This window comes from Meleagris gallopavo, chromosome 26 (assembly GCF_000146605.3).
Source record: "Meleagris gallopavo isolate NT-WF06-2002-E0010 breed Aviagen turkey brand Nicholas breeding stock chromosome 26, Turkey_5.1, whole genome shotgun sequence".
NCBI classification, from domain to species: Eukaryota; Metazoa; Chordata; class Aves; order Galliformes; family Phasianidae; genus Meleagris; species Meleagris gallopavo.
Genome location: NC_015036.2, coordinates 1080045 through 1097060, shown reverse-complemented (window position 1 = coordinate 1097060; position 17016 = coordinate 1080045). Strand labels below are relative to the sequence as shown.

The following is a 17016-nucleotide window of genomic DNA, read 5'->3' as shown; positions in this document are numbered from 1 at the left end:
AAAAAAATCCAAATCCACTCAACTATTTTTGTTTTGTTTTCACAAAAATCCGTGCAACGTGAAAGAACCACATCAGCCCTCCCTGCTTCCAGGCCCAGACTCTAAAGCAGAACGTGTTTAAAGCAAAATGGAAAAGGCAGAGCCAGGGAAGCTATCCAGAGACTCGAGTTTCTGCAAAAACAATCTTGTTCCCAGGACCTGACGCCCAGTGGCTTGAAGAGCTTCTACAGAACTCCAGCCAGACAGTTAGTTACAGGCAGAGCCTTATCTGTCATTAAAATCACTTGGATTTTACACCAAAACTTGCCGAGCTATGGAAATTCAATTAAAAGATTTGGACTGAGGTTCTGTTCTGGTGTAAATCAGCAAATAGGTACAGTGAAGCTAGGGAGTTTATCCCAGCAAGTCTGTTTTAGACTCAAATGACCCAGTGGAGCAACAGTCCTCTGACAAATGTGTGTTCAATACAAAATGGAATTAAAGAGCACAAAATAAATCATAGATGCTTTCAAGAAATGTCATTCTGCAGCTGTCTGGTTTATGTCCAGAAATTCCCTAGAATGAATGCATACTCTATTATGAGCAAGGTAAAGGATATTAATAATGCTTTGCACTTTCGCAGCACCTTTCAACTAAGGATCTCACAGCTTTGCAAACATTCACACTCACAGTGTGCCTGCGAAGGAGGTTAAATATCATTTTATTTATTTACATGCATTAACGCACTTTCCTTGGCTTCAGCTGCCTGTTACCAGATGAAATTTCTTTCCCAGAAATCACACTGTATGAAACATACCACATAGCGTTGGTCCTTTCCTAACTCCATCTTTTACTTCTCACCCCAGATCTCTCCTCACCACCCTCCACGCCATTTGGAAGTTCTCATCCTCATCTATGCAAATTCCCTTCCAAAGTCTATTGGTTCCACTGGAATTAGATGCCAATGAGAAATGATGCGGTGGTGAAGGAGTCTGCTGGGAAAAGGCTTAGCACATGTCAAAACTAGGGAGGTCAAGCCTGGCCACTAGGCAGGCTGTCAAGCAAAATTCAAGAGATGAGCTAAATTATCCTAATCTCTGCAGCTTCTTCTAGTCAGACTATCTGGAGGGATTTAGCTTGGGGAAGAAGACGAGGAGTGTGTCCCAGGCATCCCCTGAGTGAGTCTGAGGGACAGGGAGGAGGAGAGCAGCTGCACATTGTGCAGTGTGGATGTAGGAGGCATGGCATTGCAGCAGGAAAGATGAGGCAGGCTTCACTGCACCACCAGCCCACCTTCACACACCTCCTGTGCATAGGCTGTGCTGCTCCTGTTCCCCACACCTCTGGATGATATTTAGCCAAAATGGCATAATAGGCTCATATATAGCTCTGGGCTAGAAAGGATGGACAGACACCCACAGGCTCTCTTCCTTAGGAAACAAGGCTTAAAATCCCTAAGCAGGTTTCCATACCATAAGTAAGACCATCCCAGAGGCTGAGCAGACCTTTAAGTTTGAATGCAATCTAGTGAACAAGCCACTAGGGAACCACTGCATAAGATGTGATGTATTAAAAAGCAAACCCTCAAACAAGGGCAATGTATTTCCAGACAGAATTTGGCCTTACAAATTCAGTGAAGTAAACAGGGAAAAGAAGGCTGCAAATCTGAAGTGGGCTATGGGATCCATGGGATTCTCCATACATTCTGTTCTCTGCAATGAGTCTTTATGCTTCACTGAGAAGAAAGATCCTGGCTTAATGGCTGGAATTCAAATTAGCATCTCTAAATGGGGAAAGCAGCCCCAGGTGTCCCTGGGGATCCTGACCTGTGATTAATCAAAGTGGCCACTTGGGGTCTATTTTGTGGCAACTAATTAATAGGGAGAAAGAGAAAGGAGGGCATAGGACTGCACTGCTTTTCCTCCCCAGGTGAGGTGGTGCATGGTGGCTGGGACTGGCACTGTTCTGGCATTTCAGAAAAATCCCAACGTAGGCACATGGGAACAAAATCAATGCTGCTGCAAACCAAACATGTAAGGAAGTCCTGCCAAGCTGCTGAGCGCCCAGCCCTCACACTCCCATCATTCAACCTCCTGAAGATTGCATTGAAGAGGTGGAGCTGTGTTTAAAGCCAGTTGGAGAGAAGAAACCTAGACTGTGGGTTTCTGGAAGGGCAAAGAAGCCAAAAACACCTCCAGCTCCTCCTAGGAACATTAGATGGATTGTTTTAAATTGTGGCAGCAAACATAAAGGTTGGAGAGTCAGCAAGGGTCTTCCCAGGCCCACTCAGGCTCAAAGTATGAGTGCTAAATGCTCAGTACATGTGGTGCAAAACCTTACAATGCCAGCAGCATTCTTACACAAAGCTTTTCTCAGGACAAAGGTGCAAAGCTCCATCTGCAGGAGGTTTAGCACTGTGTGGCAGAGATGGTAGAACTGAAGTAGAAAGCAGAGCAGAGTGTGAGGAGTCCTGTGACCTATTCAAACAGTTTGTGCACATCAGTGCTTGCCTTCCTGCAGCGTTTAGCCCTATAGCACCCACTCAGGCATGAGCTATGAGGGAGCCCTTGGAACCTCACCCACAGTATGAATTGCATTGAATTATTTTCAATTTGCTATTTCTGCTAATTAAAATAATTAGTTAGCATGTATGCCATATGTCACACTGTGTCACTCGCAGCCAACATGACTATGACTGTTCTCACGATTATGTAAGACATTCCAGTGCCTTTGAGCACAAAACCCATTTGTTTCTACTTCAAGAGCAGAATACTTTGCTCCTTCTGCTAAAGATTCACCAGCACAGGGATCGTATGTGGAATTAATTCCAAGTCTCTCCAGTAAGGGGAAGCAACTAGCTGAGTGCAAAAGTATTTCAAAATAACTTCTGTACAGTTCCGTTACCAGACTGATTGATTTTTTCACAATTTGAAAACCAAATCAACACATTTTTTATTATCAAACAACTCTACATTGCTATTAACCTGTTGCAAAACAGAGAAACTGATAGAGAGAGCAAAGCCAAGACTTGGAACAACGTTGTCTTTTTGACAAGAAGTCACCTCAAGCCAAGTGAGAAGGGACTAAGGGACAGCTGGATTTACATAAGAGAGCTGCTGCGGAGCATGCATGTGAAGAGCAGGATTCACAAATGGAAGCACTGGAAGCAGCTAAAAGCTCTGTTACGCACCGCTATCTTTAGTGACGTACATATCAAAGAGATCAGCCTTTCCCAGTGGAACTCCCATTCTGGGTTTAGCTTTGGATCCCAGCACCGTGCCCAAAGCTGGCTTCTTCCCAGTGTCAGCCAGGAACTGGAGCTTGGCAGAATGCATGAACAAAATGAGGGTTCAGGATTTCCAAAGGGTGACCAAAGGAGCTCCTGCACAGCTCTGCAGCCTGCAGCTCTACTCCCCCACTCTGGAGGGCTCTGGCCTCCAAACTTTGGAGTCGTTCCCTGTTTGCTTTGAGTCACAGGCGACAGCCCCCAGTTGTGTGAGCGTGGCTAGAAAAATATCCCTGAGCTGTGCAGCAGTGCAACTTCCTGATTCATGTCTGAGTTACCCCACAATGCTTACAAAGACAAGTTAGAAAGAAAAGGAGGAAGCAGTGCAAATTTTTCTGTTGTTGTTGCTTTTTTTTAATAACGGCAGCAGAAGTCCCAGTGTGCAGCCCATGATGAAGGCTGCATCCTAAGAATCCCTTCCCGAGCCAGCGCTGAAAAGCAGACACTTTTCAGCCAACATTCAGTCACACACACACACTATGGAACCGTGTGGGGCTGCAGATGAAGAGCCACGTGCAGACAGGCATGCTGCAGAGCAGTAATGCAGACACACCATCGCGTGGTAGTGGAGGCCCTTTGCACATCTACTCACACACAGACTAACGTGCATCAGTATGCAAACAGCACTGCACAGGCATAGAACTAATCTGATTGGGGGGAAGGGAATGGTTGATGTGTTTGAAGTACATACGTATTGCAAATGCACAAACACAAATGGAGAAGTAAGGAAGAAGAAACGTGCATTCACAGAGAAAAAAGCTCGACACAGCAGTATGCACATACAAGAAAAGGGAAGGGAAGGGAAGGGAAGGGAAGGGAAGGGAAGGGAAAAGCAGACATTCACAAGCTTTGCAGCAAGCATTTCTACAGCAAATGCCCATTTACAGCATTTAACCCAGTACCAGGAAATACATTTACTCTTGTCTTAGGAAACAACCCAAATGCTTCCAAGAGCCTTCGGTGGGAGGGACTGCACCCCAGCAAACATGTAACCCCCACACACATGTGCAAAAACAGTGCTTGCAGTGCACCCTAGGCAAAAAAATAATAGCTCTTTTGCTGGGAGAAAAGGAAGGATAATGGTTACTTAGAAAGTGCTCCAGACAAGCTGTCAGGTTGAATTCAGAGAACTGGAGTCTACTCTGGGACAGCGCTGGCTCAGGGTGATCCCTTGTGAGTTGGGTTTCCTGCCTGCTACAGCTTAAAGACAACGATTCTTTGTTTCCAGTTTTTCTGGTGAAAAAACACACGCCTGCATTTGAAGAGGGTCAGGGAGAAAGCAGACAAAACACTAACTCTGGAATTTCAAAGGAAAACAATTAAAAAAAAAGTAAGAAAAAAGAAAAATCCAAGAGCGCTAGCTACTGTCTCTCCTGGAATCATAAATCTCTGCTTCGGCCACACAGTCACATTAAAAGAAGCACCAAAAAGCCTCTCCTTCTTCTGCCATGAGCTAAAAGTGGGTGAGGTGCTGCCATCACCAACAAATGCTCACACAGGCAGCTGAGAGGGCACAGAGCTGCAACTGCTCTCTCTGACATGAATAACTCCAGAGGGTTTGTAACCTTTGCTGTGAGCAGGGAGCCTTGCTGACACACTTGGAGAAGAGTTTACTAAGAGTGCTCAGTATTTTTCACATAGCAATTTTTTAGACCTGAAAAATGGCCTTTCCAAGAGAAGAATTTCATGCAGGAGTTTCAGGCTGTTTTCCTGAGGGAACCGTGCTTGTGCAAGCAGGCTAATGGTGCTGCTTGCCCCTCTCAATCCTGTCCCAAAAACTGCTGAACCTGTTCCCAAAATTTGAAAGTGGGAATGGTGAAGTTTTAATGTTTCTATCAATATAAAGGAAACTGCTGGGAAAGAGAGGACTGGGAAAAAGAAGGCTGCTGTGAAGCTGCAGCTTGAACTCGCTTTTGAAGTACTGAGGAATTTGCACATGAGAGATGTTATAAATGCTCCAAAATCAGGAGACTTTCCTTAGGAGCTCATAATGAACGTGGGTCCAAACTCACACTGTGTGTTCAGAGCTCACTGCTTTGATTATCTTTTTAAATCTGCCACCAGCTAAACAAAACATACACAAGTACAACCTATATCCAAACAGAAATATTCAGTGGTCCCACAAGCACTTCCATAACGCAGACATAAGCGTGTAACAGCAGCAGGCTAACTCCTTAACATTTGTCTCTTACGTTCAGGTATTCATGCACAAATCTGTCTCTGAAATTCAAAGTAGTGCATCAGCTTTTCCTGTACCCTTCTGCAGAGGCAGACTGAGTCTGCCTGAGTCGAGGTTGGATTTATGAGGCTTTGTGCTCTTCCTGATCAGCCACTATTGCAGCTGACTGCATTGCCATAGGCTGAGCAGGGATGAAGACCTGTGCTGAGCCCAGCCTTCAACGAGACCCTCCCTAACCTGTAAGCTGGAAGCAAACACCCACATGGAACCGCTCCCATAACTTCTCGTGAATGTAATTTTGACATTGACACATAATGGTTCTACCTCTCTGGAATCAGCACTCCTGCTAAGAGATTGGCACCTGGTTCAAACCCTCCACAGCACTTTGGCCTGAGTATTGAGCATGTCAGTTCTGCAGACCCCAACATGCTTAGAAGTAAGTACAGGCTTTAAAGACGCACTGGCCTGAGGCCAGAACAGTCACAGCTATACAAGACACAACTCTTTGGCCTCCTAAATGTTGTTATATGTGAATACACCTCCCAGTTCCCTATGGAAACCTGGTTAAATGACAGCATTCTGAAGGTAAGCAATTTAAAATCTCCACAGACCGAGGTAGATAATGCAGTCTCAGATTCTTCTCCAGCGTCTCCAGTATCTACAGTAAGTCAGTCATTACTCCAAACAGTCACGGAAAATGAAACAGACCATCTCTCTAGCAGAGTGCTTGGAGAGGGACACAAATCTTTCCATTCAGCAATGAGAGCAACCTCGTTTCATTTTCCAAAAAACTGTTCTCTCGCCAAAAAATACTGGTGATTTTCATTAGAGCAATTTCTTTCTCAAAGGCAGCTGAAGACAATTTGTACCAATGACGCTAAATACCATACTTTTGAGTGTTTATGAGACTGAGGAACTCGGGCAACAAGAAGAGCTCTTTGAACACAACCACGATTCTACCTATATGATCTGAGAACAAAAGGAACATGCTTGCACAAAAGCTGTCTAAATTTACAGTGTCTGTTTCTGCCATGAAAGCAGTTTAACCCTTAGAAAGCAGTGCCACAGGTTCTGCTGACACGTATACAGAACTGGCATTGCTGAAGAGAGGTGGGCAGAAGGCTGAAAGCAAAAAGGCAGCAAAGCCTGCAGCTGCAATGTGTCAGAGCTGTGGTGTCTGCAGAGCTGCAGCATGAAACCCAGAGCTGTGAGAGCAGTGCTGCCTGGCAGGTCCCAGCTCAAGTGGTGTCCTGTGCTCCTGTACGACACAGGGATGCTCTGCCATGTTCATAGCAAGATGGGGAAGAGCAGAGCCACATGCAGCTTGCATTCCAGCACATGGAACATCTGCACCTGTCTGTGCTACAGCCGTACTTTTTTTGCCATGTAGGTTGGTTTTCACATTGTGTGGATGGCACATGTTGCATAGAGCATAGAGGCAGAAGCAAAGAGCATGCATTTCTCCCTGGAATTTGCACAAGCAGGTTACGTGCATTAACTGTGTGCTCTTAGAGAATGTGCAAGAAAAATTACATGAGGAGTGAAGAAAACAGAATTTTCTTCCTGTCCTGACATGCATTTTACAATTCCATTGCCTCCTCCTGCTCTGCATTTGAATCCTCAGGGGAGAGTGGTTAGAAAAATTTGTTTGTCTGTTTTCATGCACAGGTGTAGAGAGAAGAAAAATTCAGGATTAGTAGATTCATTAACGTAAAATTAAAAAAAAAAACACACACACACACAAAAACAAAAACAAAAAGCTTTAATGTGATGAGAAGGTAAAGCAAGAAGAAAATGGTTATGAAAAAAATTGTCATTTTGAACTTGAAGTTCCTTTTCACCACCATCTCGAACACAACCCATTAAAAAGCCTTAAAAGGAAGCAAAGAAAATCTTCTTGTCTGATGGACTCAACAGAGTCTGAGGAATTCTGTGTCCAGTTTTATGTCCATCACAAGTTTCCTTTGGGATATTGGGCAAGACACTTGACTCTGCTCTCCCAGTTCCTTATCTGTCAGCCTGTCATGTTCACATCTCTTATCCTGTCATCTTATCTCACTGATAATATTTGGAGCATGAATCAGTTACACTGAATTGGTTAAACTGAAATGAGTTGGTTTCTCCTAGAACAGTATTCAAACATCAAATAAATGTAAAGGCAATGTATGTGCTTTAGGAAGAAATGGAAGCGTAAAAGACGGGATTTCAGCATTTCTATGCTAGTTCCTGGTTTTTATTTGAGTATCCCATGGGTGTGTTTAGTCCTTTATTGACATATGATGAAAGTACCATGTAAAGTACAAATGCCTGGCTGACAGAAATCAAATGCAAAGTTCTGTCAGCTGCACTAAAGAAACACACTTGAGGGCAGTAAAAATGGAGGAAGGGGGAGAAGCGTTTTTCCCCTCTAATTTCTTTCTGCCCAAGCTACTCTAGACCCAACTTAGAAAGATAAAGGTTACAAAACATTCAGAGGAGGGTAATTTTACATGGAGCATTGCCCTTTAATAAGAAAAACACTGCTTTCTTCCCTTTGTGTTTATCAATCACCTGGCCTGAGACAGAAAGAACAGTCTTGGATGTGCATGCATGTTTTTTATGGGGGAAGCTGTGGGGGAGCACGTGCACGTGTGTCTGCTTTATTCAAATAGGAGCTAGCCAAGCTTGTATTATTTTTAAATGGATGACTGTTGGGGTCAGAGCAGTCAGTCACAGAAGGGCCTGAATGGCTTTACCTTTGTAACGTACCACATTTTATCAACTGATGCCTGTCTCATAAAGAGAGAACAGCATTCTAAGGAACGGAAAGCTCAGTGGATGGTTACGTGCTGGACAAAAGAGGCTGCTGCAAAAAGCAGCGCTGATATTGTGCTCAGGGTTCAAGACAGATGTTGGAATGGAATGCAGCGTGGTACAACGAGAGAGAAGTGCTGGCTGTGAGAGCAGTGCTAGCTGGTGGAGCAGCCAGACACACCATGCAGAAGCTTGTTAAAAGTATGATGTCAGTTTGCTGTAGCCTTGCAGTGAAATGGGGTTTTTGTCTCTCTCTCCAGCTGCTTACATAAAAGGCTTTCTGCCTTTTCCCTCTGCTCTGAAATACAAACTTGTGTTTTGTCAATGAAACCACGTTCTCCTGAAAAGCACAGAGATGTTCATACTCTGGGTGAGGAAACTGTCTCAGAATGAGAGCACACGGCTTCTGGGTGGGTTATCTCATATGGCAGATGTGAAATTTCACGCTTCCCACTGAAGTTTTTTTAAATGGAGGCACTGATGACTGTTAAGTGAACAAAGACAACGTTCCTGCACTTAATGCTAAGTGAAAGAAAGACCAGACTCGAGGCACCCCTACGCAGCCTGTTCCTGAGCACAGAACCAGACTTTTGGACTCTGATGCCCTACTTGGCCTTCAGCAGGTCAGCTGTCTGACTGTGATTTACCATCTTATCTAGATAAGGGATGTGTCGTACTCATCACACCAACTGTCATAATGTCATTGTCCCTGAGAAACCAGGTTTTCATTAAAAGTGAGAAAAAGGAATAAGAGTGTGCCTGCTAAAGAAAACCCAGAAAAACTGTCTGAAGGATATTTAAGTGGCTCAGAAGCTGGACGGGGCCCAAAGTATGTCATTAACTTTTAATCTGCATGGCTTTCACAAGTGGCTTTGGAGCACCTGAGTTGCCTTTATTCAGTAATGGAATTTATTGTGAGAAGATTTCCCTGCGCATAGCAGGGGGTGAAACTAGATGGTCATTAAGGTCCTTTCCAACCCAGGCCATTCTATGATTCTATGATTCTAAGATCTGATGCCTTCAACTACAAACTTACTCAGAGAGAAATACTGAGAAATCTTTGCTGTATATCTGAGATTTGAAACTGTTTCACATCAAGAACAGAAAACACACCATCAGCTCATCAACTCAGTAATGCCCAAGTGTGAAAATGACAGATAGGAATTTTATGCCACGTTGTCGGCCAGAGAAGCAGAGATGAGATTTTCAGTATGGGTGTAGCTTCCAAACTGTGAATTATTCCAATTTAAACAGGTAGTGTATGCACAGATGACAACGTTTTCACGCCAAGTACATTGTAAAAAAAAGGCCTACTTTTAATCCAATCAAAATCATTCCATGAGCACAGGAAGCCAGGGTATTTATATGCAAAAGACTGACCTTCTTTGGTGGCAAGACGTGAGGAAGCTTCTGCGTGGGATGGAGTATTGTAGACCAGCAGTGAGCTACCTATAGTGAAAAGAAAAAGGAGTTATTGCAGTTTGAATGCACTCTGCCAGTGACAGAACCACCCAGGCTGGTAGAAAACACTGTCACTGGGATTTAAAGGCCAATATTCTCAGGCAATTAGACACAATTTCTGTGAGAGATACAAAGTTCTTTCAAAATACCGCTGCTGTATGTCACAAGTGCTACTGTTTCTCCACTCAGGAATCAGGGCAAAGCAGTTTGCCTCCTACACGAAGCACTTCAAGGTCCTCTGCTGAAAACTGATACAACGGGAGGAGGTTGTGTAGTGCAGTTACATACATGTAGCACAGCAGAGATTCTAGAAACAGCTGTGGCACAGATGATATTACAGGGTAAGGAAGAAGCTTTCCTCTTTTCTAGCTGTGATAGAGAAAATTCCTGTTTGAGGAACATACGGAAGAAGTGAGATGAATTGCACTGTCAGGATCTGAACATTTTTAGAGTGTCACATGCTTGGTTTTGGGCTGACAGCTGCACAATCTGACTGGTATTCCAGCATTTACCATGATTTCTGTGGAGGAGCTTTCTTGGTTCAAAGTGACCTTTCCATCGAGTCCAATCCAAAACAAAAATATCCAAGAAGAGCACGGAGATGAACTCATTGGAAGGTTTTATGTTTTGCTCTGTCTGTGGTGCAAATATTCCTTTCTAAACATTACATTTTGATTCTCCTGCAAACTCCTCTGGAAGTGGAGGAAGAGGCCCTGTGAGTTCTTGGAAGCCAGCATGTAATGGACATTTCATGGTTGTCTCATTATATGTGTTTACCCTGCATAATCTTCTAGGCTCACTTTTCCTACAGCTCTTTGAAAATGTTTCCACTGCATCAGGCAGTGACACTCTTAGCAAGAGCCCTGCTTGGTACGGAGCGATGCTGGAGCAGGGCAGCAATCCTGCAGTGTCTGCGTGAGGGTGAGAAGCACTCCTAGAAACGTGTTCTGCTCTTCTCATCTACACAACCTGCGTAAGTCCCAGCTGGGGTTCTTCATACTCTTGGTCCTAGGCAGTGCATAGCAAACTATAGATTTCTGCATATGATGTGCTGCCCCAGATTCTTTTGCAGGACTGAGAATACCTCTTTTGCAGGTACACCAGTACTACGTGATTAGGATCTTGTGACTAAGCCATGCAGCCCCCAATTCCTCTAATCCACATGATCCCAAATAACATTGACCTCACTTGCCCTTCAATAGCATTCACAGTGTGTCTTACTTTCCTTGGAGAGAGGGGGATTATGCAGATCGCTGCCAGAAGTAACAGCCATTGCAGGTGTTGGAACTTATTAGTCCTGTGTTCCTATGGATTCCTTCTCTTGCCCACAAGCAAACAAAGCCAAAGACATGCACAGGAGAGCAAATCCACAGAGGTAGAAGGCACTGGAAAGCAGGGCTGTACTAACTGGGAGAACAAAGCCCACTCATTAAGAATGGTGGAAGGATGCTACCAAATGCTTCAAGTCAGGGGATGTTTTGAAAGACCAGGGTGGATAACATGGTAAACCAGGAGGGAAAGAGTTCAAAAGGATCCCTAGGGTACCTTGAATGTGAAGGTGACAGATAGCTAAAGTGATTGGTGTAAATATTTAGAGGTTAACTGCTGTTTGGCTACTGCTGGAGGAATTGCAGCAGCTTTGTCCGCAGCATTGTCACGTTTTCATCAGATGTTCTTTCTGTGGGGAAGCTCCTGCCCACCACTCTCCTCTTTTTAGGTTATTTGAAAGAGATCTTAAATGCAACACCCGCCTGGCTTGCCCCAGCCAGACAGGGAAGTGCTGGGGAATTCAGAAACAGCTTTCTATGACTAAATAGGCTGCAAATGCCTGCTTGTACTGAGGTGGGGGTGGGGTGATGAATAGCGCTGAACAAGCTTGTAGGACCAACCTACAGCTACTTTATGCTAAAAAATGCAGCCCAGGCCACTGGAAAGGGACGGCACCTCCCCCAGTTTAATTGCTAAAAGTTCTCACCTTTGCCCGACAGTCTGAGGTTTCTGGTGGGAACACCACAGAAAAGGAAATGTGTTTCCTATTAAGGGGTTTCAATGAAGGAGGAAAAGGGAGAAAGCCAGAGACACAGATCAAGGCAGAGAGAAGCAGACAGACAGACAGAGGCCAGGCTGCTCCCTCCCTTACTCATTTTTGGGCAAAACTTTGGCTGAGATGAGTTTTCATTTTGCTATTACTCCCTCTACCCCTCAGTGGGTCAGTGACAGCTTGGATAAAACCTGTCCTTTCTGCAAACACTGCTGTAAGTGCAGTGCTATTCTACTGTAATTAGTATCAGACGCTATCATATAGTTATCCTTTCTTTTATTTCTCCTGTTTTAATTAAACAGTAAGATGGAAAAGGAATGAGAAGCAGGGAAGCAGCATTCTTTCTCCATAGAGCCTTTTCAGAAGGCAGCTTGTTTTCTAAGATTCAGGAATATCTTGGTTTCACATTCCTGAAACCTATTTAAATGGGAAGTGTTTTTTTATCCTGACCTTCTGAAGGCCATGTGGGCTTCCCTCCTCATCTCCTGGTAGAATCAGGGGTCTGCTGCATTTAGCTGTATAGTTTTCTTTGGCATTAATACATGAATCAAAACCACAAAGCAGTTTTCTGCTTCTGCTCCTAGCCGCAGTCTCATTCTTTCCCCTTCACGCTCTTTTTGTTTGTACACAGCACACAAACTGACCCCCATAAGTAGAGAGGAAAAGGACAGGAGGTGACAGTTCCGGTTTCTTTTGATGTTCATCCCAAGCATAGCATGAAGACATTCTAATCTCCCTTCCCACTGCCCGCTGCATGGCTGGAGACGCTTCGCCAGGCTGACTTTGTTTTAAAATGATACCGACACAGCAGTCAGTCAGTCTGCAGTCTGAAGGTACAGAGGGAAGAGCAAGAAGAAAGGGCCAAGGCATGGCTTCACAACCCCAGAGAGGAAACCTGAAGAAACACTTGAAGAAATAGGATTGCTCTGGGGGCAAGACCAGTATTTCCTGGAAAATAGGTTAATAGGTTATGGAAACAGGAAACAACTGTAGAGCTCTGGTCCAGACCAAAATTTTGTCTGAAAGCTGAAGGTATTGTGATGTGAGTTTAATTTTCATCTATATGAAATAGCTCACCCGAACCTTCTGTCTCCAGAACTAAGATGAAGCTTTTGTTGAGGTCTTGCAGATGTTACCAGTTAATTTTTTCAGTCCAAGATGACTCACTTCATCACGCTTTTACCCTGACCTATGATGAGGAGGCCCATTTTCAGCGGGTCTCTGACAAGTGAGCAGGCTCAGAAAATTTGGATCAGTTTTGTTTTTGGAAAACAAACACCAAAGCTGAGGGTTCTCTAGTCATCACAAATACAGCTTAAGCTCCTGACAAGTACAAATGTCTTTCAAAAAGAGACTGTGCAGATGTAATGCAGCTGATAGACCCCCAATTTCCCAAAGTTCTCCTGCATTTTGTTGCCATCATACCTTCTCCACCTTACTTAGCTGGATGTCTCTGAAACAAACAGCCTTACAAGAGGAGAAAACATAAGAAAAAAGCCCATCTCCCCATGGCACTGAGCTCAGAGGCTCGGCACTAAACATCCGCTGGAAATCAGTCTGGAAAAACAATAAGCTCCTTTCGGAGGCGTTACTCCGTGAGGGAGTTAACCAGCAATCCAGAAACCAGACTGTCATTAGGCAGCACTAGCAACAGCTGCATGGAAAGGAATGCTCTTCAGAGACTGCCTGAACTCCACTCAGACAGGAGCTTGCTTTAATAAGGACAGCTTTTGTGTGACGTCTTAGAACAGCCCAAGGGGCTGAGCAGCAAGAAATCTATAATCATAAAAGCTAGGGATGGATTGGGATTGAATTCTGCTCTTGTATGCATCCTGGTAAAAATGAAGTAACTAATTTGTCTGAATCCAGCAAAGTTCCTTGGGTTTTACACTAGCTTAATAGCATGGAAATCATTATAGACATTCCCTTAGTAGAACATTATACTTTTATGATTATTATTCAGTTACAGCAGCAGTTACATGTTCCATGACAGGACTCCATCGTGCTGGGTCTTAAGAAATAAGAGACACAGTCCCCACCCTGCAGATTTGCCATATCAATAGACAGGACATGAAGAAGACTGAGGAGGAAGCTAGCTCTGCTCTAGGAAAAGTAGAATGGAAGAGCAGAGAAACTCAGGCAAAGGTTCAGCTTCAGGCTTTAAATGTGATGTGTGAATTAGGGGTCTGTCAGCCTGGATTTCATTGTGCACTGCTGCTTTGGAGGCCAATGTGACCAGGCTTCTAATTTAGGTACCTCAGGTATCTAAAGTAAGGTTCAGTTGGGAATTTGCTCTGAAACAGAGGGAAGGCAGCAAATGGTAAAGGCAACAATTCAATCCAGATCTTCAGACTTATGCCATGAGAACAAGGATTCTATTCTTCTAATACTGATGTCACCAACAGCCCAAGCGATGGCTATCACTGAAGATGCTCTCTGGAGCTAAAGCAACCAAATAATTCAATTATTTTGTCAGCCTTTTCAAATTCCACATCTTTCTTTGCTTCAAAAACCATACAAATCTTACTTTATCTCTTTCTCTGAATTCTCAAGTCTTATCAATCAGACAATTCAAAAGTAAGGGTCTCACTTGAGTATTTATCTTGTGGGAATTTAAAAACATTTCCGGTTCCGCAGTGTCTGCTTTGCCCAGCCAAAGTCAGCAGGTTTGTTCAGAGCAACACTGGCTTCACAAAGCGGCCTTAAGATTTCCCATAAAAATGTGTAATTCTGAATGCAAACCTTAGTTAGAAAGCTATTTGCCTCTGCAGTAATCTTGAAGTGTTCCATGAACTAGAAGCTCTTTGCTGATGAAATGGGATGAAATTTGGATGGGAAATTTTTTTATTGTGAAGTCACAAGGGACAAAAACTGCTCAGATCCAACAATTTGCTTATTTGTTGTGAATCATTTTGTTGGCTCAAACAAAATAAAGGTGGGGCTTACAGAGGCACCCGTCTGTGATCTGACTCCTGTCCCACTGTAATCTGTAAAACTCCCACTGATTTTAGCAGAGGCAGGGAGAGACCAGTGATGAATAGCTTGAAGAAAACACCCTAAATAAATGCTGTCTCGGAGCTTTATTGAAATGGCCAGATGGAGAGACCTTCAGCTGCCTTTACATCACAATTTGATTTCCCAGTGGAAAAAACACGATTTTTATTTTCTCTGCCTGCCCTCCCACCATGCTTTATGACACTTTCCTCTGATTTTTTAGTCCTCAAATAACTATACCCTATGAAAGCTGCATGAGCTCCTGTTCTCTGGTCTCATCATAACACAATTATCTTCGGCACATCTTTGTGAAGAAAGGGAATGTCTCCACACTGTAGATGAAGAGAAGACTTTCAGAAACCATGCCAGCTACAGAACAGTTTGCTGGTGACACATCAGTTCATGTTTGGTTTAATCTCCTCAGAAAATCGTTGTGTTTTTATCATATAGCCACAGATGTTTTTGTTATCTGTAAGATTATCTAATCTTAAGAGTTCTGCTCAGTTCTTCACCTCCCTGATATCCTGTAGCTGCACTAACTCCATCTAGGTTATCATTAGCTTTCCAACCCATTTTTATTCCTCTCTTCCTTGTTTGCTTTTGCTGCTTGACTTTATTCTTTTTTTCCCTTATCCTTGCAGCTATTTGTCTGCAAGAAGAGCACTAGAACTTCAATACTCATGTGTAGCTTTATCAGCATGTCACACCAGGACAAGGATGAGTCAGGGCAGTACTTACTTTCCCTGAGGTAACTGAGGTGAGACAACAGAACTTCTGTGTTGTAGAGGGAGGTGGTTCGGAGGAAGTCATCCTTGTTCATTTTGCAGAGCTCTTTGCCATCCATATTCTGGAAGAAGGTGGTGTCAATCTCCATTAATCCATACTCCTTTATGGCCCATTCCAGCCACTGGCGCACGTGTTCCTGGGTCCATAGAGTGGGATCTGCCAGAAAAGCACAAAGGAGGTTAATATTATACGGGAGCCTCAAGCCTCTAGCAGTTAGTGTAAGCCAGTCAAAGCATTAACCATCGTTTCCACAACCAAGTGGATTTAATTTATTGATATCAACGCATTTTGCCTGGATGAACAAGCATGGTGCTGTAAAAGGGGCACAAGCCCCACAGATTGACTGCACTGGCTCCATGGCAGGGTAAGCTCACTTGATGGTTTTCCACCTGCCTGAATCTTATACATACTGCTTGAGAACAATCTTAGTGGAATTTGACTGTGGTCTTTCTCTCTCTGGAAAAAAGGGTTCCAAAAGCAAGCTCGTCCCTTTGAAGGTGCATGCTTGTCACAGCTTCAGTTCTGCAATATTATTTAGTTACATCAGTGCCATTTAAGTCACACCATCCTTTGTAAGTACATTGCAAAGTCTCAACAGATGGCATTTTAAAGTCTGAAGATAATGGTATTTCTGGTCAGCAAAGAGACTCTGAAAAAAAAATTATTGCTTAAACAAAACAGCTTTCCATGCATCTCTGAGTCATATTTGTTCGCCCTGCTGACAAGAACACAGTTCTACCTCCGCTAGCTCTGTAAAACCAACACAGCTATTGGATGGCAATGTGGATTTCATACTGCCTCATGCATCATTATCAACTGTCAGCAAAGCTCCAGCTGTGGAATCTTTATTGCCGGCGATGACGTAAGAGAGAGATTGAACCCGGCTGGAGTTTCAGACCCCATGGTGATGGTTTGCTGCATCAGTAGTTAAAAAAAGAAATCATCCTTTGAATTTTGAAAGGAGCAGTAGATCAGAAAGTCCTACCACGAGTTTGTGCCATGATACCATTTTTACAGAGTCACTTTCAGAGCATATCTACAATTTCAGATGTTTCCTATCCTATTTTTCCCCATGTATGTCATTTGGAAACCTAAGCCGCAAATTCATGTTCCATTGCAGCTAGGAGGACTGTGAAATCAAGCCCAAATTTTGGAGAAGTTTGATCTGGCTGTCAAAGCTGGTACCTTTCTCTACAGTAAAGCCCAAATGCCTCAGGTCCCAAGGTAGTAGAGAAAAATGGGTCAGAAATATGTAGGTGTCACACAGATGGCAACTTAAGCTTCTCAGAGAGGCAAGAAGAGTCTGCCACACTTCAGTGGTAAAACAATGCCTTGGTCCCAGACTGTGAGCTGCGTGTGCTTGGGCTGGTGAGGGGTGATGGTCATTATTGTCTTCCAAAGTCTGGTAAATTACTGTTATTTCACAAGTACCTCAAGATTTTGATTTGTGGATGCTCACAAGGGGAAAAAAAATCTTTTTACACTTTCCTTCAACAA

The 17016-nt window shown here is 43.7% G+C and overlaps 1 protein-coding gene across 4 annotated transcripts in view; it reads right to left on the bottom strand.

The window, feature by feature from the left end:
* The window catches only part of FLI1 (Fli-1 proto-oncogene, ETS transcription factor), a 79245-nt gene that overhangs the window by 6181 nt on the left and 56048 nt on the right, over positions 1-17016 (bottom strand). For all 4 annotated transcript variants that reach the window (XM_019622955.2, XM_019622954.2, XM_010723584.3 and 1 more), the window contains 2 exons: positions 15472-15675; positions 9618-9686 (listed from right to left, as the gene is read on the bottom strand). In XM_019622955.2, the coding sequence (XP_019478500.1) occupies positions 9618-9686; positions 15472-15675 (273 nt within the window). The remainder of the gene's footprint in view (positions 1-9617; positions 9687-15471; positions 15676-17016) is intronic.